The 24,858-nt window shown below is 47.4% G+C and overlaps 1 protein-coding gene across 2 annotated transcripts in view; it reads left to right on the plus strand.

The window, feature by feature from the left end:
• Positions 1-7,208: 7,208 nt before the first annotated feature.
• RUNX1 (RUNX family transcription factor 1) overlaps positions 7,209-24,858 on the plus strand; it is a 95,669-nt gene continuing 78,019 nt past the window's right edge. For both annotated transcript variants that reach the window (XM_074996400.1, XM_074996408.1), the window contains exons 1-2: positions 7,209-9,054; positions 14,896-15,052. In XM_074996400.1, the coding sequence (XP_074852501.1) occupies positions 8,785-9,054; positions 14,896-15,052 (427 nt within the window). In that variant the 5' untranslated portion in view covers positions 7,209-8,784. The remainder of the gene's footprint in view (positions 9,055-14,895; positions 15,053-24,858) is intronic.

A 24,858-nucleotide genomic window follows, 5' to 3' on the forward strand; every position in this document is an offset into this window, starting at 1 on the left:
ACCATATTACTGCCTTGAAGTGCAAAAGCATGGGTCACTCTGATAGGATCATGTCCAAAAGAAAAGGTCACAAATTTCTGATCATGAGTAATAATACAATGTGCTCATGGCCACTGTATATCCAAAACAGATGGGGATTTTATAATATTCCCTTTGCTGTAAACCAGACCAACAAAAGGTAGGCAGATGACCAGAGTTCATATCAACTTTGTGATTTCTCTAGCTGACTCTACAACATACCCCCATAACCTTAGCCTAGCCTGCAGCCAAGTTACCCACTTCCAAGCCAAATTCCTAGTATAACAGTGGATAAACACCAGCTAGTCCAATTAAATATCTAGAATGAAATGTCTTCCATGTATTGGAGATTTGACATTCCGCTCTGCCTCAGTGGGCTCACGTACACATTAACTTACACTGATGAAATATGTATATTTCAATGTATACATGAGGCCATGGCGGAACATGGCTATAACTATAGAACACTGCTTTTCTCAGTGCTGTATTTAATTCTAAAAACTCAAGGTAAGCAGCACAAAATATTTAATGTGTTAAATAACAGTCACTTTCAAACAGGTTAGTCAGACCATTCATGATAACAATTGCTATTCCTAGCATTAAGTGTTTGCAGGCCCCCTTGTAAAAGCCTGATCCTACAAATCCTTATTCAGGTGAGCAGTCCTTCAACTTATCACATGTAGAAATAAGGACTTCTCACACAGTTAAGAGTTCTTGGCAACAGAGCCTTAACAGACAAGCCGAAAAATTCAGACATAAAATATGCTAGCTGACATAGAAAATAGTTTTATTTTAGGCCCCAATCCTTTAAACAATTAAGCATGTGCATGAGTTTATTCATATGAGCAGTGCCATTACACAGAGTAAAGTTACTCAAGTGAAAGTTTTCCCAGGATAGAGAACTGGCACCAATTTTTTTAAGATTGTACTTTTATCGGAGTCAGTTCTATGAAGGTCTACACCTTTTTTTCCTTTTTCCCTTTTTTTTTTTTTTTGCTCCTTTTCCTCTGTAAAATATGCTCAAAGCCAAATGCATTTAAGCTATTCACAGCAAGAATATCTTTCTTCATGTTTGCCCTTCCAGTGTTTGCATGCACCCTGTAACTTGCATTGCATTTGTCCTCAGTTTTCCTTGTGCAATTAATATTGTTTAAAATTAATCTCTAAATATGCTTTTTAATATTTTCAAATCTTTTGTTTAACCATAGTAGTTAAAAAACACAGTGCTTTGTGGTCTAGCAATCCTGTATTACAGAAGTAACTCATAGTTGCTAGAGAGTCAACTGTGTTTACAGCTGTAATAAATTGAAGTTAAAATACAAATATAAAGAGTGCAGTATGCTAACTGCTTATCATTAAATACAAGTTGTGACTCCATTTCTGAGCTGATTCTAACACATACTCTTCACAATATTTTATAACAATTCTTCACTTTGGAATGCTAAGATTGATTAATACATTACCAAAAATGCTGCCTTACATATATATATAATTGGCTTTCAATTATAACAACCATTATTTCACTAGTAACTCTTGTTTTCCATGAAGCCTGTTTATTTCATTATCTTCTATTCTTTCAGAGTATTTACACAGTGTGACTCCACATAGAGATTTTCACCATACCATAGATTCATATTGTATTTCTATGTTCATCATGTACAGATCAGTAAAAGGAAGATGACAAAATGAATTAACCAAAGGATTAAAACATTTTTACTGCTGCCTTAACCCTAGTAGCCAGGTAATATACAAATTCAAGTTCAACTTTATCTATTATATCCATCCCAGTATTTACCACATCCATCCCAGCTTTATACAATTCCTTGTTAAGGCTTCAGGCTACTCAAAAATGCTTTATTATTACTTTTAGTTTAGTAAATACATTTTTCTTTTCATCCTGGATATGTCCAACTAAATGATGCAGGGTATAAGGTTGAAATATTTGCATTTTCTTTTGTGTTTCTATTTTATTTCCATTTCAACTGACTAATGCAGATTAAGAAAGGATCACTGGTGAATGAAATTTAAATCAATTTACCAATGACTTATAAAACTGCCTCTGAATCACCTGACTAAAAGTGAAGAATCCCTTGTCCAAAAACAATTACATTCTGTAGGTGTGTGTATCCTATGTGATATTTTATATGCAAATATGCTGATGCTACATCAGTGATATTATTCTCTTCTATTTAATGTCTACAAAAAAGATCATCCACCACTAATGTATCCCATATGTAACCTATGTAGCAAGCTGTATTTTATAAATCCCCACCTGCCTTTTAACTGCTCCTAAAATATAATGAAATAGATCAGAAGTAATTTAGATTCCAGGTAATTGAGCCCAAAGGAAGGTTGAATCTTGAAATTCAATGATTTAACACTACAAGTGGCAGAATTAAAAAAAAAAGCACAGGAAACACGTTATTGTTAAATGATGAGGTTTTTCTAAAAGCTTTTTTATTAAATCCTCGACCCAGTAATTTCTTTAAAAGTATGTTCAGTAACCCAAATATCCCTGATTCTCTGTGTTAATTAAGGACGTATTTCACATTTGCCACTGACGTTTCTGCTAAGATACTGTGCTGTAAACAGTATGGAAACAAATTCCGAAGGATGCTCATGATCCAACCCCACGAGTTCTGGAGGAAATGCTTGAATTGCATCACCTATACAACTTAACTAAAACTGGAGGAGAGAGCGCGCCAAAAATTGCTATTCCCTTGTTTAAAAACAGACTGGGAAACATTGCGGCTGTATGATTAAGAAACTTTTCGTTAGGGAACGGGAATTACCGCTCAAAACGCGTCGTAAAAGTGGCCATCGGGTGTTTGCAAGGCAGCGGGAGGATGGCGCTCCTGCCAGTAACATGCCGTCCAATACCGCTTAGCTCGCGGTGCAGGGGAAATCCTAGCTTCTGGGAGCCACGGCGCATTGTGCGCAAAGCGGGATCCTGACAGCAGGAACTGCCACAAGCGCTCCTGCGTGCAGCAGCGCCGAGAGGTTTTCAACCACACGGCCGGTGGATGCGCGAGCTCATCCCTGTTGGGTTCAGTACCCACGGGAGGCCTGCTGGCAAGGTGCTTTACTGACCACATAGGCGGCTTCTTCGGAATTAAAAGCCCGCCGGAGCACGCGAAGGAGGGAGATGGAATTTCTCTCTCGGAGCGTTCCGCAGACACTTGATCTGCTTCGGCTTCGTACTGTGTGAGCAAATTCGGGTGCGATCGTAGCGGTGGCCACGTCTCCCTCCCAGAACGGGGCCCCTCTCCCCGCCTTGGGCCGCTCCTCACCCGGGTGCGTTTGGATGGGAAAGCCTCAGCCGCGTGGGAACGCTTGGGGCTGCGGGCCGCTCTCGGGCCAGGGCGGGAAGGTGCAGCTGCTTACGCCAGCCACCCTAACAGGGCCGTGGGAAAGCGGCGCGGCACCAGATCGCCCCGGCCCGAGCTGGCTGCAGGGCCCGCGGGGCGATCGCGGCCAAACACGCCTGACGCCGCTGCTCCCCTCGCGGGGGCTACCCAGGCCCCGGGCCGCGGCCCCAGGCTCCCACCCGCTCAGCCGAAGCAGTGGGCGGGCGGCGGCTCCGTTCCCTGCCTCCCGCCTTGCAGAGCCGGGCGCTGGAGAGCACCGGCGGCCACTCTCTGGCTGGCTCGCCCTGGCCCGGGGACCGGTCCGCTCGGCCCTCTCAGCCCCACGTGCAGGGATGCCCTGGAGGCGCGACGTCCGCCCGCGCCTCCCTCCCGCCAGCGCTGGATGCAGGGCAGAGTTAATCGCCCGCGCGCGCGCGCGTGTGTGTGTGTGTGTGTGAGAGAGAGAGAGAGAGACAGGGAGCACCCATGGGTCACACACACCCCACCGTCGTGAGAGCGTGTGTGTTTGTGAGAGCCCCTTTCACGGGTCACACACAACCTACGGGAACGCGAGTGTGTATGTGGGCGTGTGAGAGAGGGAGCGCCATTAGCGGGTCACACCCACCCCACTGTAGTGGGAGGGTGGATGTGGGTGTGTAAGAGCCCCATTCATGGGTCTCACACACCCTACTGTAGTGTGTGTGTGTGTGTTTGTAATAGCCCCATTCAAAGGCCACACCCCCCACCGTAGTGGCAGGATGGCTGTGTACGAGCCCCATTCATAGGTCACACACTACCCACTGAGGGGGAAGGGGGGTGTAAGAGCCGGCTCCATGGGCTACACCACCTCCACGGTAGTGGGAGGGGCGAGCGCTCCGCGGGCTGCCACGCGCAGTTCCACCCGGGCGAAGCGGCGCAGGCCAAGGGGCCGAGCGGCCAGCAGCTCCGGCCGCAGCCTGGTTCCCAGCCGGGTTCCCAGGAAAGGCTGCGGGCGCCCTCTGCTGGCCGCTCCGCGTGGCTGCAGGGGGTGGGCGGCGGCCGTGCAGCGCCCCCGCCTTCCCGTGCGTTCCTTGCTGTTTGCTTTTGCAGGGGGTGGGAGCTGGCTGGGTGGTGTGGGGTTTTTTTCTTCTTCTTCTCCTTTCGTTTGCGCAATAAACCGTAGGAACCAGCCTCCCGCCCGCTTCCTCTTTGCTGCGAAAGGCAGGGCCTCACCCTCCGCGCTTGCCTCAGTGCAGCTTGCAATGGTTTCCGTAACCAACGTGCCCCGCTGCCCCGCCTCGCCTGTCACTGCGGGACCAGCTCTTGTTGCTTCCCTCCGCTTCCCCCCTGCCTGCTCTGCACCTCCTGACTCCCCTCACCCGGCGCCGTACCCCCTGTGCCCCTGAGTGGGAGCTATTCCTGGGCCCGCCCGTGCTGCTGGAGCCTGGGCAGGGGTGGGGGTGGGGAGTAAGACAGTAGCCCTTACTGTGAGGCCCAGGGAGAAGCAGGGATGGAGCAGCTACAAGCTCTTGCAAGAGTGGGAGGCACGAAGGAAGGGGGGGTGGGAAATGTGCCCTCCAGGTCCCAGGGGCCTCTCCGGGGAAGGCTAAGCAGGCAGAGGCTGGGTTATTAGCTCAAAGGAGTGCTAGGTCTGTCATGCCCCAGAGACCTGCTGTCATTAAATCATTTGCATTAAATCATTTAGCTTCTTTAAATGCCCCTAATGGCAAGGACCAGCCGTGCCAAACAGTGGCTGCTGAGTGGCTATGTGAGCTCATGTTGGCCATGTGTAAACTTGCCATTTTCCTCACAAAATGTCACACTTTTGCTACCAACTATTTGGCTTTCCCAGACCTGTCAACAGGAAGGGCACTGGTGTACAAAAGGGAGGGAGGGAAGCCAGCCTTGGTAAGCTCTCTGTTTTCTAGCTGGCCCTGGTATGATCTCAGGTGGGTAAGACTAGCCAGGACATAGCCATGTGACAGGACAGATGGGGATGGGCCCAGAGCAGATTTCCAGTGCCCTCTGCCAGGAATGGGCCCTACTTGGCAAAGGCAAGAACTTTAAAACTTTCAGAAGTAAACCCAAACTAAGCCCATGCCCTCAGTGTCCACAGTGAAATGTTAGAAATAGAAAAGCATTTTGACCATGGGCAGTCTGACAGCTGGGCTTATTTACCTGAAATAAGCAAAGACTTGCGAAGGAAAATACCCTGAGGGCAGGGTGGCCAGTCCTGTGCTCTCTGTTTGAAAATTGTAGAGATGTGTTTTTAAAGTGCCTGGATCTCCAAACCCCCAGTGGCTGGCAGAGGACTGCATTTTTTGCCTGGATCTGTGACTTGAGCTCTGACCAGAGCAGTCCTATAGAGGCAGATCCTGAGAGGATGGTAGTTCTACAGGAGCATGGAGAGACCCCTAGCTGTTGCTAGGCTGGAGGGAGTCACTGGACTCTGCCAGGATGATAGGCACTCCTAAGCAGGCCAGGGGAAAGGACAGTTGGAACAAACCCTGCTGTGGTTTAAAAAAAAAAGTAAAAGAATGCTTGTGCAAGCTGTAGTTTGCTGGGCCCACAAAGTTACTCAAACCTTATTTCTCTCCAGACTCTGTAACACCAGGGCAGGGTGGGAACACAGGTAAAGCCATTCGCCCCTGCACTGCCCTATCCCCTTGCTGGCTGAATATCTGGTGAGTGAAATAGCATGACTTGTGCTGGTTTTAAAAGGTCATTAGCCCAAGACTGTGGTTGTTGTTCCCTCCCCTGCCCCTCTTGCAAGAGATTCTAGAAAGACAAGGTCATAGATGTTATTGGACCTACTTCTGTAGGTGAGAGACACAAGTTTTCCTTACAGACAGCTCTTCTTCTGGTCTGGGTTCAGTGCAGGTGCTGGGCACATGTTAAAAGCTCAGGCCAAGGGAGGACTCTGAAATTGTAGAAACCTGGAAGGATTCTAGGGAGGAAGGAAGATGTGACAGCTTAAAGTGGGGTGACCTTGCGCCACTGTGTTTGTGCAGACTGTATTTTGGGGAGAGTGCATGCAAAAGTCTTTACACATCTCAGCAGTCAGACAGTGTGTGCTAAAGTTCCAGTGATTGTATTTGATCCAAGAGAATCATGTTTCGATGCAGGGCTGATACTGTCCAGAGCGCCCTCCCCAAATCCACATCCTAAGGGCCCAACAATCAATGGCCTAGTAGAGGTGGCCTTTAAATGTAGTTCAGACAAAGCTGCAGTGAGCGAGAATCTAGGAGGGGTTCTGGCTTGGGCTAGGGAGATGCTTGTCAGCTGCAGGGGAGACTCCTAGCAGGATCTCGATCTGAAGCAGTGGGTCTGTCCCAGCGAAATCTCATCCCCTAATAAATCATGCTGTTAGTCTGCAGGACTGCTGGCTTGTTTTCTGATAAAATTACAATTGCTAATTAGGGGGGCCCCACTTGCCCCCTCCCTGCACCCCCCAAGTACCAGTCGCCTATGGTTAGTTCCCCCACCCCTTGGTGCTGGTTCCACCCACCGCATATACTACCCTGAGCAAACCATAGGCAGGGAGCCCAGTGTCTTAGGCACAGGGCTGCTGCCGCTCGCCCCACAGGGGGCGTTTGCGGTGGAGCGTGAGGAGCCGCCGCCGCTGCACACTGTCTCTGCCTCGGTGCTTGTGCTGCGGTGGCCGCGGCATCCCATTGACACTTGGGGCCTTTGCGCTCCACAGTAGCTCAGACGGCAGCGCCCGGCCCAATTCCGGCAGCCCCCAGACGCGAGCCGCGCCCTTGGCTGATACCGGAAAGGGATCTGATTGGCCGGCGTCCTCCCCATATGCAAAAGAGCTGAGGGAATGACATTCCTCCGCACTCTTACAGTAAAGGCAAATTCATTTCCAGGCAATCTCCATTCATAGAGCCGGCGGGAGGCGCAGCCCGAGCACACACCCCGCGCGGCGGAGAAGGTCCTAAAGCGGGGCAGCCATGCGGAAGCGTCCCGTCTGATTGCTGGGAACACGTGGGGACTGTCGCGCTCTCTCCGCTTCGGAAATGGGCTTTGTGCTGGGCTGGATCTTGTAACGTGGCCGGCGAGGGGGAACAGCTGCCGCGAGAGCGGGCGGGCCGCTGCCCCAGCGTCCTGTCGGAGGCGAGCAGGTCGCAGGCAGCAGGCGTCCGCGGTGGCCGGCCGGCTCTCCAGCCCGTCCCATTGGGGCTGAGAAGCGGAGGGCGGAGGTGGGGGGAGCTAAGAGAAGCCCCGTGTCTCCGAAAGCAGAGTGCCACCTGCTGCGGTTCAAACCTTGTCAAGCAGCTGGCGGCTGTGGCCGAATCAGAGGAAGATTGTCTCCGAGATTGCAAAAGAAAAAAAAAAAGTTGGCAGTGACTCACCAAGCTGCTGCAGAGGGTTGGTTGGTTGGTTGGCGTCTGGAGCCCGTCTGTGCGCGCCCGTGGGTGGGGGTGAGAGGGAGAGCCGTAGCACCCGGCAAACCACAGCGGGAACCCGCAGCTCAACCAGCATCCCCCCCAAGCCACGTTTCCACGGGTGGACCGTTTAGGCGGACGGCTCGAGAGCGGCCGCGACCTTGCTAGGACTTAACGAGAGAGACTTTGCACCAAAGAGAGAGATCCTGAATCCCGCGCGCTGAACCATCCCCCCCCCGAATTACCGGCCGATCGCGACACGCGTCCTCCTAGCCCAGCGCAAGTCAAACTACTGAAGCTGACTTACAAGGCTCCTTTAAAACCCAACCCCCTGCAGAGGCCATTAATGGATTTCTGTGGGGTCTAAATCCTCCGCGGGATAGACCGTAAATATCTGATGCAGCGCAGCGTACGTGCGTGTGTAGATACAGACACTGGGGCAGCCAGCTGACCTTTGAAAATCCTGCCCTTCGCATTGTACCCTTTGAAGATTGGCGCCGACCTCCCCGCAGCCACCCGCCCTTTCAGGGTGCGGCTGCTGTCCGCGGAAGAGGCTGGTGCGCGCGGTGCTCTGTTGGGACTTTAGAAAGAAAATCACCTGGAAGAAACTGCCGGGAAACTAATCGCGGGGCGGCCCCTGGTTTCGCTCGCGCGCCTGGACTCGTGCATTAGCTCTCCCCGGCGTGCGGGGGTTTCTGGCGGGGCGGGGGGGTGCCTTTGCTCTTCCCGCAGCCCGGGACTCGATGTGCCGCCTGGAGAGAGGCCCCCCGGGCGGAAGGTTGTTGCCATTGCTGGATTAACTCGTTCTCTTTCGCAGGCCCGGGCAGCCAAAGAGTTAAGGCGCAGAGGAGTCGCCGCCTCCAGAAAACTATTAATCGGCATTGACTTGGGGGGGCGGGGGGGGGCGGACAGGCGCAGGACGGAGCACCCCGTGCCCAGCCCGGGCCCCTGTATGCTGGTCTCCAGCGGGCCGATCGCCGAAGAGTCACACGCGTGGCGCCGGGTCGTAAGACCTCTCGGGAGCCTTTTCACTCAACCGGCTTGTTGTGATGCGTATCCCCGTAGATACCAGCACCAGCCGCCGCTTCACGCCGCCCTCCACCGCTCTGAGCCCGGGGAAGATGAGCGAGGCGCTCCCGCTGGCCGGCCCGGAGAACAGCGGCGCCCTGGTGGGGAAGCTGAGAAGCGCAGACCGCAGCATGGTGGAGGTGCTGGCGGATCACCCCGGGGAGCTGGTCCGCACCGACAGCCCCAACTTCCTCTGCTCCGTGCTCCCGACCCACTGGAGGTGCAACAAGACGCTGCCCATCGCTTTCAAGGTATTTGGCCTTTAAACGCGTTGCCGGGGGAGGCCTGGGAGTGCGGGAGGCGGGGGAAGGCAGCGGGTCCCTGCACACACTCCTCTGCGGGCACGCCCGGGGAGCCTCGCCGCCCCGCGATCGGCTCCGCTGGCTCCTTCCCGGGGAGGCGCTGTTAACCTGCCCCCTTGGAGCGCTGCTCGCTCGGCTGGGCTGGGTGCCCGGGACCTTCCCGTTCCTTTTAGGCGTATTCCCACGCCAGGAGGCCGGCGTGCCCCGATCCCCCGCTGCCCTTTCTGCCACGGGGTAGGGCGGTGAGTGGAGTCGGCCCTCCCGTTTGGAAAGAGAGGAGTCGCTTTCGAGCCACTGTGCGGGTAGCCCGCTGCCTCGGGGGCTTCTCTCCCTCTCCAGCCGGCCTGTCTCTTCTCCTCGTCCATACACACGGCCTTAAGAAGCGGCTCTAGAAAAAGCAAAGAACAAGGGACTGCAGTGGGGCTGGCCACGCTGGGTAGGAGCAGAGGCAGCCCAGTCACAGGGTGGAGCGGAGTTCTCAAAAATCACCCTTTCTGGCCTGGGCTGGGGTTTGGACGGAGAAATAACCCCCCCGCCGCCGTGGGAACGGGGCACTTTTCAAACAGCGGAGTTTGCCGGGGTTGCTATATCCGCCCTCCAAAACAGAGGACACCCCGAGAGGCCGCGTACCCGTTTCAGCGTCTTCCCACCCACGTTGCGTTAACGTGTTATATAGTGTATCGAATACATTAACACACCGGGAGTTGGTCGATGCAGATACAGCTGCACTCCCTCGCAGGGGCGGCCTCTTTTTTGATATGGTGACCCTGCAGTTTGGGGCACTTCTGGATTAATGTGTTTGCAAGACTATGAAGTGCTAGAGGCCACAACGATCAACGGTCCTTGTCTGAAGTTTGACACCTCACCTGTATTGCAGGCGCAAGAGGTGCTCAGCTCGCATATGCAGAGAATAGCAGGTACTAGTCACTTTCCAAAGTCAAGGCTTTTGGGTACTGGTAGTAGCGATTTATTCTGATCTGAGAGCTTGATGGGGGGAAAAAATCCCTTGATAAATATAGGAATATTTTTCCACATGATTTTTAACTCAGGCCCACCTTTGGCAGACCCGTATCTGACAGGCAGTGGCTCTCCTTCCCATGGAAGTCACTAATTAACCTCAGAGGTCCCAAACAGCAGAGCAAGGCGACTGCTGCATAACTGCTGTGGCGCTTTTACCGAAGGGATGCCAGATTTTTGGAAAAGATCTTTGGAAAAGAGAAGATTGAGGGGAGACATGATAGCGGTTTTCAGGTATCTAAAAGGGAGTCATGAGGAGGAGGGAGAAAATTTGTTCTTCTTGGCCTCTGAGGATAGAACAAGAGGCAATGGACTTAAACTGCAGCAAGGGAGGTTTAGGTTGCACATTAGGAAAAAGTTCCTAACTGTCAGGGCGGTCAAACAGTAGAATAGGTTGCCAAGGGAGGTGATAGAATCTCCATCTCTGGAGATATTTAAGAACAGGTTAGATAGATGTCTATCAGGGATGGTTTAGATAGTACTTGGTCCTGCCATTGGGGCAGGCGGCTGGACTCGATGGCCTCTCGAGGTCCCTTCCAGTCCTAGTGTTCTATGATTCTATGATTTCGCACACCTGATGCATCAACTTTCCACCTGGGCCTTGCGGTTTAAAATGAACCTAAGAGAAGTTTAGCAGTTCTTGTTCTCCCTGGATCTTTACATCATCGCAGTCGCTCTGCTGGGCTTACCCAGCCTGGCTTCAAACGCATGGCTTTGGTTTTCTTTCTTCTTAAAACGAACCAAACATACATCCGGGACCATCTAAGGCATATGCTTGTTTTAAACGCTGAACCCGACCCCACTAAAGTTTTGTGTCTGCCTGCCTAGATCACCAGTGCAATGTGTCTTTGTAAGCAAGAAGCTCAAATCACGTAGATTCCATTTAGACGGTCATTGCTACAGCTTTTCTTGTCTACACCTCCGATTTCCTCTTATGCGGATTCGAGTGCTGAATCCCCTTGCCCGTTCTTCAAAAGATTTTCGCCTCTCCACCATTTGTTTAAAGTGCCGAGCTCCCGGCCATTGATTTGGGGGGGACCCCAAAACCGCTTGAAATCGTCTCGAAAGTTGAACCCCTGTTAGATTTTGCTCCCCTTGAGCTTTAAGCTTGGGAGCAGAGCAGTTGGACTCAGCTTGTCCCTTTCACAAGGGACAGATTTCTTTCCCACCCAGTCCGCCGCTGCCAAACCAGCTGCGATCGACTCGGTCCGAGTGGTCGGGGGCAAGCAGCGGGGCTCTGACGCCTTACTGGGTCCCAAAGCGGGAGGAAGTGCAGGTGTTTCTTTTGTTTCGGCAGAGCTGGGAGAAAGGGAGGTCAAGGCGGGATGACCGGTCCCGAAAACTCAATCCCCCTTCCCACCCTCGGGTGAATCATTACGCTGTTAACCATCTGGACCTAGGCGCCAGTGCAGCTCATGCGCTGAGGCTCTCCCACACCGGGGGGCAAACTGATTGCTTCAAAACAGGCTCCGAAAAAGACCCCTACGGGAGTTAGGAAAGCGGAGTCTCTGCAGCGGCCGGGCACTGTTGAATTCACTTCCATGCCCAGGCGCTCCTCGGGGCAGGCTGGAAACCTTTCCCCCCGCGGGGAGCTTAGCCAGGCAAGGGGGGGTTCCTTGCGCTCTCCCGGGCGGTGGGAGAGAAAGGCACGAGGCGGCAGGTGCATGGCCGGTCTCTGGGGGGCTGCATTCATAGGGGAACGTGCCCTCGGTTTCTTTCCGGCTGGGGGCTCAGGCTGAGGGGTGCCCCCCACTGCCCTGCTCCTTGTGCAAGCCAGGGAGGCGAGGCAGAGGCTCCGAGCCGACCGGATTGTCAATTTCTAGCGTTCAACCCCCGCGCCCCACCAAAGCGCAGGTACCGCGTTTCCCGGTGAGCTTCCCAAAGCCGCTGCTCTGAGGCCACCTGCTTTATGACTCGCTCTCCCAGTCCTCTTGCTGCCCTACCACTGCTTTCCGGCTGGCGTGAACGGCTGGGGCGTGAGACCTGGAGTGCTTAACAAACACACTCTGATTGCAAAGATGACTGCGTATTTGCCAAGTCCTTCCCATGGAAAGTGACCCCCTGATCCATTAGAGGATCGTCTGTGTTTTAAGAAAAGGGGGGGAACAAACAGTAAAACAGACTAACTGCAGGCCCTAGTTGTAGGGAATTCAGTTAAAATCAGCCATATGCTGCCAAGAGACTATGTTCAAATAGAGGAGTGGGACTTTCAGGGTACCGGACGTGGACATTGTATTCCAAAGTCAAGAGGTTTCTACACGTTGATATTCTCTCTCTCCCCTTTAAACAATAAAATAAAATAGAATGCTTTTTTTTAAAAAAAAAAATCATTTATTGCTTGTAATCTTCAGAATCAGAATGCCATTTTCAAGCAAAAACAGCCAGGGTTTTCTTTCAAACTAAAGGAATGTTACAAGGAATTTAAAGAACTTGAAATGATTGATTCAGTTTAATAATTTAAATTGTAATAGAGGTTAATTGTCCAATGTACAGTTAGGAAATAATCTAAATCCCAATTTTAAAGATCAGTTCTCTTTGACTGATGGATCAAGATTGGGAGGTTTAAATGTGCTGTGGCATGGATTTGCTGGTTACTGTGCCCAGCTCTCTGAAGATATATTTTAAAAGCTTAACAGGAAAACAAAATACTGGGTATCTCCAGTCAGCGAGTTCCTACTTATCTGTTTAGTCTGTTTCATAATGTAAATGTTTGTATTTCCTCAGTGCCTAGCATTTATGACTTTTCATTCCAGTTCTTGTTTTCTCTTCTGTGTGTATGCATACTTTTTTATTATTTCAATAACAGTTTCTTCAAATTGCTTATAATGGACGTTGCCTTTAATGAATTGTAAATATGGAGCATTTTGAACATTATTTTTCAGTTTAATAGCATTATCTCAGTAACTCATGAAGCTTTATTTTCCACTTCATATTTGTATGCATAAAATGGATTTTTGCTTAATGTTCTTCCTTCCACTTCATATACCTGAAATCTTTAATACATGTAAAATAAGTATTTTATTATAGTCTTTTAAAAAAACTTGGTAAGCTCATCATATTCATGGTTGTAGATTTTGAGAGCCAAGCTGCCACAACACACAACAGTCTGGAGAGACAAAACACTGCATGCCAAGAACAAGAGGATTTGAAATACATAGTACTGATTATACAGCATTTTTGCTGCGTACAGATGAGAACAAAAAACAAAAGTATGGGCTGCTCAGAACGGCTGGGGAAAAGGAAAAAGAAATATATGCACAAAGAGGAAATTTTGACACAAGGAGCTCAACTTTAGATGTGGAATCGAGAATAAGAGTTATGGACTACTTAAAACACATAGAAGAACATTAAGGTGCAAAGTGTAACATATGTAAGGGAAGGAGTGATTGCAGTCTTTTGAAACATTTCTTACTATAAATAATTGCCATAATAAAGGGAGTAGGTAAAGGAGCTGTGGACCTGTTTAAAAATATCAGTTTGAAGTGAAAGGAACAATTAAACCCGGGTGTTGAAAAGTAATGAAACATTTTAGCTATGTGAATATGAACTAGAAAATGCTAAGAGGAAGGGAAAAATCAAACCATATCTCTGAGAACGCAAAACAGGACTACTTACTTCCTCTTAAAATATATAAAAGAGGAAACTTTAAAAAAAGCTACATTTTATTATAACAATTTTGCTTTTAGTATTTCACTGGTGTAAAATTGGCGTAAAGTGAGATCAGAACTATGTCTTGCACAAGAGTTTAAAGTGAAAATGAATACTGAAATGGTTAATGAACATTAACATGATGACACAGTTGAGCAAAATTGGAAAAGTTGATGCTAGAAATCCCATTGCACATTGTGTTAGAAATGTAGCAACACGCCTGTTCCTAAATATTAGGTGGTGTTTTGTAGAACCTGGAACCGCAGAAACAAAACGGAAACATTAGTGGCAGAGTTTAAGCTTTTAATTTAAATGTTTCAGGTGTTCTCATGTCATGTTACAATTTTAACAAAGGTTTGGGACAGTCCTAACTTCATCGATCTTGTTTCTAAAAGGAAAAAATAGATGGTTTTATGAACAGTGATCAAATGTATATTTTTGGGCCTCGTGCTCCAGAACAAAACTGTGAGAAAACAGCACTGAAAACAATGACATTTCATGACACGCAGCTGGATTGGAAAATAGTTCTGGGGGGTAGCCATGTTAGTCTGTAACTTTGCAAGTAACAAGCAATCCTGTGGCATCTTAGAACCTAACAAGTTTATTAGGTCATGAGCTTTTGTGGGTAAAAAACAGCTTTGCCCACAAAAGCTCATAAGCTAATACATTTGTTAGGCTCTCAGTTGCCACAGGACTGCTTGCTTTTTGTGAGACTGGATTGACCCTGCAGAGAATCAATTCTGTTATGTCCAAGAAACAATAGGCCTGGTCTTGCTCTTGCACTAATTATACCGGTATAATTCTATTGAGTTTGGTGGAGTTATTCTGACCTACGTCGATGCAATATGATCAGAATGAGGCCCTGTTGTTTTGATTTATTATTGTATTGGTTAATATAAATGTATGCATGATATGTGCATTGTACATATTTAGGTGCATTCAGGTGGTTTAGTTAGCTACAGGTACTAATATTGTATCTGGCTCTGTAAGTTTCATTTAGAAATACATCCTGTTTACCCCAAAGAGTGTTTTAATTTGTATAACTTGTTGCTTTCCTCCTTTTTGTCAGGTGTATTGATACACGTCACTTGTGAAGACTGAGGATTTTTCTATTTAATCTTTCAGGTAGTGGCCTTAGGTGATGTCCCTGATGGGACACTAGTCACAGTAATGGCTGGAAATGATGAAAACTACTCTGCAGAGCTCAGAAATGCAACAGCTGCCATGAAAAACCAAGTAGCAAGGTTCAATGACCTCAGATTTGTGGGTAGAAGTGGAAGAGGTATGTATTTGCTCACAGCTATATTTTGAGTGTTTACTACTTGAAGCAAGTTTTGTATTACTTAAAGACAATTTGAACGCAAAATATGTCCAACTTCTGCACTGGAGAATCCTGCAAGATCTGGCTTGTACTGACTCTCACAGTACAGAAACCGAGCACACATTTCTTACTGCTTTACAGAAGCCAGTCCTTGGTATGATTTACACTTCCTAATAGCATTCGTATTTAAAAGCGTATCTAGCAGACAATCCTGACTGTGCTCTTAGTTACGTCTATGCAAGCTCATTAGCTTTGGTGAAATCAAGTGGGTTTCATCGGTGTAACTCAGGGCTGAATGTAGCCCATCCTTTAGATTAAACTAATTTGTGAACAGGGCCTCAGCTTGTGCTGCTGTAAATCAACATGCCCCTATTGTCCAGAGCTGTGCTTGATACCTGCGCTCCTAAGGGACAAGGAAACAGTCTACAGAAAGGATAAATCTTGTGGGTGCAGGATGCCGTGTTCTGGGAGTTAAGAGCAGGGAAGAGGGAGAGGTTTGATGGTTGCAGGCTCCTTCCAAGCCTTTGGAAAGAGCTGCCTCAGTAATTCAGGACCATTCCAGACCTTGCCATCTTCTGCTCCAAGTGCAATGTGCACTTCCTTGCCCTGGCTTTCTTCAGCCATATTGCAGTGTGTGTGTGTGTGTGTGTGTGTGTGTGTGTGTGTGTGTGTGTGTGTGTGTGACTTTGTTTTATATAGAAAATCCACAACAAAACTTTCCACTGGGCCCACTTGTACCTCCAGAGGGAGGAGGAGAGAACAAACACAAGGCAGAGGTTAAGCATGTTGCGTAACATAATACGGGAAGGCACTGAGATACTACAGCGATGAGCCCGGTGTCAGAACCAGAACAGAAGACTTCACTAGCTGAGGCTCTGACCCACTGTATCTCTCTTTGGGAACTTTAATTCAAAGTAAGAATAAAAAGGTGTCATTGCTCTGTGCAACAACTGAGATTGTAAAATGGCTTAGAATACAATCCCACCTCAGAAAATGTTACAGTGCACAAAATATAGCATTAACACACAAACAGTTCATCATTAGCATACGAACAGATGATGCAGAGCCTGATTCAATGGGAGACACTCCTTTGAGTTCGTGGGCTTTAGTTCAAAGCCATAATCTTTGAATAACTTGTAAACAGCCATATTTGTACTACAAGATAATTTTATGATGTCATCTTACACTGTTCTCCTTACTCGTAATTAGTCCATGTGCATAGGGCTCCTTTGCCTGAGTAAGGATTGCTAGGTCAGGCCCATAGCAGGAAAAACTGATGGAATTTGGAAAACACTGCCTTCTTTTTCAAGCCCCCCAACAGGGGAAAGCAAAAGGGACAACTGCCCTCAGGACTGGCATTTCAAAGGGGCACGGACCTCTGGCTGCCATTGCAGCTGAAGCTCCGGACCCCTTTGAAATGCCACAGAGCACTGTGTGCCACTTTACATGAGGCTTAGAGGGAGTATTGTCGGAACACAACCCTCGCATAACTCGAGGCACTGCTATATCCATCTTCTGACAATGGCAAGTGCCAGGTGCCCTCAGAAGGAGTGAACAGAACAGTGCTTTTCTGGTGACAATACTTGCCAGTACTGAGTACCTGCTCCTCAGCACCCCCAGCCATAGGACTGGCGGCAGGGGTGGGAAAGCAGGGAGTCGGTTGAGTACCGGCACCACTTTCTTTTACAAAAAAGGCAGGTAATCATCGGGTGATCCCTCTCCTATCACCCGTTTCCAGCCTCTGACAAGCAGATGTTAAGGGCACCATTCCTACCCATCATGACTAATAAGTATTGATGAACCCCATCCTCTGTGAATTTATCGAGTTCTTTTCTGAATCCTGGTAAAGTCCTGGTCTTCACAACAGCCTCTGGGAAGGGGAGTTCTACTGACCTATCCTGCGCCGCATGAAGAAACTCTTCCTATTGTTTGGGGTTTTTTTTTTTCTTTAGACCTTCTACCTATTAATTTCATTTGGTGGCCCTTAATTCTTATGTTATGGGAACACGTAAATACTTTTTCCTTGTTCACTTTCTTCACACCTGTCATCATTTTATAGACCTCTCTCATATCCCCCCTTCTTTTCTAAGCTGCAGAGTCCCAATGTTTTTAATCTCTCCTCATATGCCACCAGTCCCAAACCCCTAATCATTTTTGTTGCCATTTTCTGAACCTTTTCCAATTGTCAGTTCAGTGTTTTAAAATTATAAACCAAAACTGATGTTATCTGGTGCATTCAAGTAGGTTGAAATACCAGGGAGCTCTCAGAGGGAGTGTGAGATTAGTTTTACCAGTTGTTTTGAGATCTATTGTCACTGTGCCCCAGACAGAGCCCTTTATGGCTTATGGTTCTTTCCTGCCCCCATTTTTATTTATTTGTACACTCTCTGAGTGCCCTGTTCTCCTCCTGATGAGTGTGTGTGCACATACATGAGCATTGCTCCTATAAACATGGGTGGTGTTACAAGCATACTTCAGGAGGAATGCATAGCTGGCCCATTCCTGTTCCTTGCAAAGCTCCCTATTACACTGGGCTGAGAACAGATGGATAAGGTCTGAGATCCAATTGATAAGACAGCAGAATGTATTTCAAATTCAAGGAATAGTTTGTAGATTTTTTTCCTAATACAAGTTCAACCTCCCAAAACCAGAATTCTGTCACCTGGCAACATCTGTTGTTTGGCATGACCACGGATGTTACTGGCCCAAAGACCTGGATTGGGAGACTATGGGGAGTGGGGGGGCCAGCCAGACCCCAATGATAGGGGAGCCTAGCCACGCTGGGCAGAGGACCCTGGCAGGGCTTGTGCCCCTGGTTGGAGCCTGTCTCCAGGGAAGCTAGGGCCACACCAGCAGCCTGGGTATGGCTGACCCTGGTGCCTGCCGGGCCACAGCTGTGCCAACAGTCTGGGTGGAGTTACAGCCAGCTCCAGTGGACAGACTGGGGCTGGAGCCAGTGCCCTGGGCAGAGCTGGAAGCCGGCTTCCGCAGGGCTGGGGCCGACGTTGCACTGGCCATGGCCATGGGGCTGGGGCCGAGGCTGCACCGGCCATGGCCAACAGCCCAGTCAGGGCAGGAGTCCAGCCACATCCAGCACCCTCGGGGGCCAGGACCAAAGCCAGTGCCTGTGGGGCTGTGGCCCCTTCCAGCACTCGTGGGGGCAGTTATGGAGCTAGCAGCAGCACCTGTGGGGCCATGTCTGGCAGGTGGACTGTAGCCAGCCTCCACAGCCAGTAGCCCAAGCATGGGAGGCCAGTGTCAGCCTGAGGTCTGGGTATAAGTTAAGGAGGCCACAGCACTGGAGATGGGAGGGGGAGGGCAAAAGTAGAACCCCAGCAGGGAGGAGCAGCAGACTGGGTGGCTGGAGGCTGGGGACCTTCCTTCATTCAGCAAATTCCCTCGTCCAGGACCAGTCAGGTCCCGAGGGTTCCAGATGAGGGAGGTGCAACCTGTATCAAATCTTTGAAATAACCGTATGCTGAAGCAGACTTACTTACAGATGAGACATAATTTCAGAAAGCAAGTATGTTTTATTTGTAAAATGTCCAGTCAGGCCTGCAATGTCCTGTACCCTCATTAGCCTAGAATCATTCAAACCTGGTTGTTTGGGTTAGCTTCAGAATGCAATTGGTGTGGGGAGAAAACTGCAGTTGAAAATGTACCTTAGTAATGCTAAGGAAGGATAATAATAGGGTAATGCAGGGATAATTATATCCATTTACTGAAAACATGAGAGATGCTGTAATGTATAAAAGTATCAGTCATTAAACATGCCCATTTGTTATATTAAAGGTTCCACCTTTTCTGTAAATGGTATTTGCGTTATGATTCAGAGATGAGTGTTCAGAAAACATTTTGAAGATTCAAATGAATAGCTGGCAAAGTGGTTGAGAAGCTAATAAAAATAGACGTGTAGCTTGGTTCCTGGCCATGCTAATAAAGCTAGAGATCACTACTTCGGTCTGTGTGATTTTTCAAGGTCAAAATTTGATAGCTGAGGGAGAACACCATCCAAAAGAAAACGCTGGTAGGGAAAAATTTTGCACCCTTTTACTTTGCTAATGCCTTTTGGTTGCTAACACCATTGATCATTCATATAAAGTTAGTTATTTAAAAAATGTATATCTTAAATAAAGTTATATGGAGGCCTCACATGCTACTAATCACTCTCGGGGGCTTAATCTCATAAACTCCATTAGCTATTCAAATTTGGAGTGACTAACTAGTATATGCTTTTGTTTACTTACACAGCACTGTTTTCCAGAGGTGTGGCATGTTTGCATTTGGGTGCATGATTTCTGATGTTCTGTTCTGCAGCATTTGCAAAAAGCCTTAAAAACAAAACACAAAAAGGGTAGTTGCTTCATCGAAGGGCATTGCTTCTGTTGATTCTTCAGCATAGGAATATCAGCAGAAACTGTTCGCTGTGTAATATTTGCACATGAATGAATTCAGCTCTCAACAGTGACAGCGTGAGGCCAATCACACATGAACAACCATCGGAAGTTTGAGTCAGTCATGGCCATTTGCAATACCGACTGTGTGACTTAAAGGGCTTTACATTGTGACAAATTACAGGTGGTCCCCGACTTACAACCATTCGTACTTATGACCAATCTCCAGCTCTTCTCCCCCAGCGGGGAGCTCCAGCCGCATGGCTGGGGCTCCCCTCCAACCCCCATAGACCTGGCTCCAACCCACCCCCTGCACACCCGGGCCTCAACCCCTCTCCACCTGACCTCAACCCCACGGACCCAGACCCAGACTTAACCTGTGTGTGGTCTCAGATCATGCCCCCCCTGCACAGCTGGCTCGGCACGCACGGGTCTCCAACCCACCCCTTGCTCAAGCATCCTGCCCCAGTGCACCCCCGTTCAACCCCTCTCCCGTGCTTGGGGCTCCAGCTGTCGGCTGCTACCAGCATGGACAGGGGCTTTATCTCCCTCTGCCAGCTCAACCCACCCCCATCCTGGTTCACTGCCATTCAATCTCCCCTCCACCCAGCTCAATACTCCCTGTCCCCAGCTGACCCCACCCCCCCAGCCGGCATGCACTGGGTTGTCAGCCACCAGCATGCACAGGGCTCCAGCTGTCAGCTGCTGCAGGCACATGAGGCTCTACCCCCCAACCTAACCCCGCCACCCCAGTTCACCCCATTCAACCCCCCTAATCCCCCATGGCCCCAGTTCACACTCCCCAGTACTTGGGGCTACGGCTTCAACCTGCCTCTGGGGCTCCCAACCCCCAGCACCTGGGGCTCCAGCTCCAACCTTCCTACCCACCACCCCCCACAGCCCTGGCTCCAACCCACTGGCTGGGCTCAACCCCTCACCCCAACACCCTGCTGCCTGGGTCCAACCCCCTTCACGCCCCAGCTCAACTACACCCTCCCACCACCCCTGCCTCCCTAACCCACCCCAGGCTTAACCCTCCTGCCCCTCCCAGGCCCGAACCCATCCCCCCTAACCCTCTCCCCCTTACACGAAATTCAAGGTATGCAAGGGTTGCATGGAATGCATCTCCAGGGATTACAGGATAAAGGTATTTCTGACTTATGACCAAATCGAGTTACAACCAGGTGTTCGGAACATAACCCGTTCATAAGTCAGAGACTCTCTGTAGGTACATTTCTCTTCTAATGTGTCAGTTATCCTCGAAGAGGAAAACATCACCATTAAAAACCTCACAGAAATGTTGACATTCCACTTCTCATTTTCAGAGGTTGGTAAAGAATCATTCTCATGAATTTCAACAATTACCCTTAATTCTGACCCTCAGTAGTGCTCTAAAAGGAGTGTGAGACATTAGCCATCTATACAGGTTAATTATCATGTGTCCTTGTTTATGGCTGTAGGTCAGATTTTCTGCTATGTAAATTGCTTGTGCTCAATCGGCTTTAATGGAATTACATTAGTTTATACCACTTGAGGATCCGGACCAGTGTGCATATCGATGCAAAATGCATGCCAAAGAGTGGATGAAAGTTAAACATTTCAATGTTTATTTCACATTTATTAGTGAAACAATGGCCCACATTGCTATTGCTGGGTATTCATTGGCGTGTTCATTATTTAAAAAAAAAAACAACACACGCTTGATTTTTCTTGATGCCAAAGCAGGGAGGTGAGAGCTCCAGAAACAGCAGGATGTTGTAGTTAGGAGAAATGGCTGGCCCTCCAGTACAAAGCAGATCTGCATTGCACTTGGCTAATGTCCAGGATTACTGTTCCTCACCCTCAGTTGAGAATGCCACTGACTAAACCTGCCCATCTGGCTTGTAGGCCCTACTAAGTAATTTCTAAAAAAACAAAAAATGTAGTTTAAGGCTGAAGAAACTTTAAGTTCCTCTGCCTGACAAGCTGGTAAAAGTCTTCCTTTATTTTTTTTTTTCTCCAAAATTTTCCCTTTGCTTGTTAACCTTTCAAATGTAAATATTCTGTATCAATGCAAGGTATGTCATGCTCTTAAGGTAGCTTTATTTCTTCAAAGTAAACCAACATGAGAAGCCTAATACCACACAGAAAGTCCATTGGCTAAAACTGAAAGGAAATAGTTATTTCAGAAAGGGAAAGTTTCAGGGTCCAGTTGAACAGGACATTGTTGCCATGCGGAATTCTTTATTCATGTAACTGTAAATGCTTTGTAAAAGGCAACATTTTTTGTCATGTTTTCTAGATGAAAACCACTTTGAATGGGTTAATATACTCATAATTGATACGAATGTATCTTGGTTTATCTGCAGAAGCTGTCAATCTTACTGTTTAAGAATTTGATGGAGTCAAATGCCGATTAGAATTAGTCTTATAGCAAGATCGTTTAAATTGCATGTGTAAAGAAATTTAAATTTCAAAATTCAGCAGCTGACAGGGTCAGAAGTAGACCCACATGAATGACTTGCTAACAAGAATATGCCATTTTTCCATTTCTATGACGATGTACATCTGTACCACTAGTTTCACTTCGTTGGCCTATATGGCTGTGTCTACACTTGCATTCATGTTTCAAAAGAGCCATGCAAATGAGGGAAATTGAAAATTTAAATGAGGTGCATGTTTACATGTCTGGCTCCTCATTTGCATACTTTTCTTTTGAAAGAGCTTCTTTCGAAAGAAGAAAAGCAGTGCAGACTTGGCTCTTCTGAAAGAAGAATATGCAAATGAGGCACCAGATATGTAAATCTGCACCTCATTTGTATTTTAAATTTCCCTCATTTGCACGCCTCTTTCAAAACAGTAATGCAAGTGTAGACACAGTCTATGGAGGTACTCAACATATTACAAGGCATAATCAGAAATATTCACCTCCAGGTATCCTTCTTCCATACATGAATATGAAGAAGAAAGCTCTCTTTAAGCAGATATGTAGATCACAAAAATGTGCTAACAAATTACTGGACCAGCTTTGGAGTTCATTTGGTTTTTAGTTTCATTTTATGACATATTATTTAAGGACATTTTTGTTTAATCTTTGCTTTTACAGAAAGTTAAACTCGTTTAAAACTATCATAGTGTTCAGAATGCTGACTGGAAATCCAGTCAACAGAATATAAAAAGCAATAAAACCTTGATACCCAGAGCCTGATCCAAACTCACTGACATGGATGGAAAGACTCCCATTGGCTTTGGACTTCATCCTTGGATAACAGTTTAATTGGGGTTTTAAAATAAAATCAGAGCTTTGGGGAATACTGCCGGGCACGGAGTCTCTTGACCCAGGAGTGGCCTGTAAAGGATAGCCTCTTGCATAGATTTCACTGTATTGATGAGACCGAAAGAAAACAAAGGTAACAAGAGTGTATTTGAACAAAGAAAAGTTGCAATAGATGCAGCCTAAAAACAACCGTTGTACACTTAATGTACAATATCGTGATAGATAGCAGGACAGAGATGGTGTGCTGGCATTGTATCCTGCTATCGCCCCCTGGACCATTAATTCTATCTGTTGCCTGTGTTGTTCATATTCTGTGCATTAATCAAGCACTTCCATTTCTGGTGCTGTCAAGTTAGTATCCTCCTAAATCACTAACTTTCCGAAGGGTGAAATTGATCCCTGCAAGAAAGACTAGGACTGATGCACTGATGGTGCACTGTGGGACTCTGGGAGGGAAAGTTGTGGCTGGAAGAAGCTGCCTTTCCCACTTTGCTGTGGAAGGTGGTGCGGGAAGGTAGCTTGGGGAGGAGCCTTGGGATCCTTTGAGTAGGCCACTCCGGTATCCCTAACACTTGTAGCAAGTGGCAAAGGAGCAGTGGTTAGTACTAGGGTTGTGGCCGCCACGACACACTAGACTGCAGATTAGAGGGGTAGATTTTGGTCTCCTCCTGTCTACATACTTCCTCTGCACAAAGTTTAATGATTCAGATATTGTGTGAGCAAAGTGACCATCACCCTAAAAGAGAAGGAGCTGTTTTTTCACAAGGGTTTGTGCAGCTGTTCGTTAACATTATTGTGAAATGTTTGTCTTTCAGGTGGTTAAAATGGTTTTCCTGTTTTCATCTTGTTTGTTTATTTGTAGAGAGCTATGCCAAAGCCTATTACAACTGGGGAAGTAAAATTAGTTCAAGAAATTATTAGAAAGCAGGACTCTGCAGGAGAGGGGTTGTCTTTAGCTCTGTACGGCATCTAGCATATTCTTAGTGCTTAACAAATATTGGCACTGATACTATGCCATGTGAATAAGACATATAAGCATGGAGATGGAATACAATATGAGCAAATTTCAGCTCATCATTTAAGGTAAGATTGGAAGTATTCCTTCAGATTTCTTTGCAAAATTTATATGCCAGTGCAAAATCTGATATAAAAACTCTCTGCATTTATAGACTATAGATAGATAGATAGATAGATATCCTCTTGTAGATCAAATAGTAGTGGTCCCTTAGTGTGGAGAGAGAGATACAGGTTATATTCATTAATAATACAGTCCTTTAGGAAAAAGTCACTTCCTTAGGGCAAGCTTTCATTGGAAACAGTTGTGGGGAGAATGGAGATGTCTTTATAAAACTGTACAACCAAAACTGATTGGTGTGTGTGGTTATATATTCAGCAAAGACATTTCTGTATAATATGCTGATTGTGTCAGAATGTGTATGATACAATTCAGTGAGGATATTTGAATTAAAAACATCATGTGGTCTGGAGGCCTGAGCTTGACTCCTGCTATCTTTGCCAGTCATAGACATTCTGTTGGGATGCTTAAATTTGGTCTGGGCACAAGAGGTTTCAGTCACAAAATGTCAATAGGAGAAAAGTAATGGGAGAGTAATTTTTAAAGCTGCCTGTCTCCAGGAACAATATAGTTGTAAAAAGTGCTCATGCCAAATGCTGAACCACTGGCCTAGTTCCAGTAACAATCGAATACTTTTTGATTGCACAGAGCCATGCTTGATCACTTTGTTTTAAACTTGGGATAATGCGGATCTTGAGAAAGTGTGTTGTTTGTGGAGAGTTTTCATATGTTGTCTGAGTGTAAAAGAAGTTCAAGTTAGGAGGATAGTGTTTATGGGAGACAAAGTATCTCCCATAAAGAAAGAAGAGGTTACACTGTTTCAAGAAATCTGCCTTTGAGCATTTTTTGTTTTGCATTTCTTTCCCACAAATGCAATAAATGTCTGTTTTAGACATCTTCTCAAGCAAAACTCTCTGGAAAAAATGCCACACCAAGAACAGCTGTTGATTTGTAATCAAAATAAAACCGTTAAGAGAAATGAATTAGTGTTCAGAATTCAAGGCAGTTTAATGGACTTCAAAGCTGTGTCTACACGTGCACG

The sequence above is a fragment of the Carettochelys insculpta genome, chromosome 1, assembly GCF_033958435.1.
Source record: "Carettochelys insculpta isolate YL-2023 chromosome 1, ASM3395843v1, whole genome shotgun sequence".
Lineage (NCBI taxonomy): Eukaryota > Metazoa > Chordata > Testudines > Carettochelyidae > Carettochelys > Carettochelys insculpta.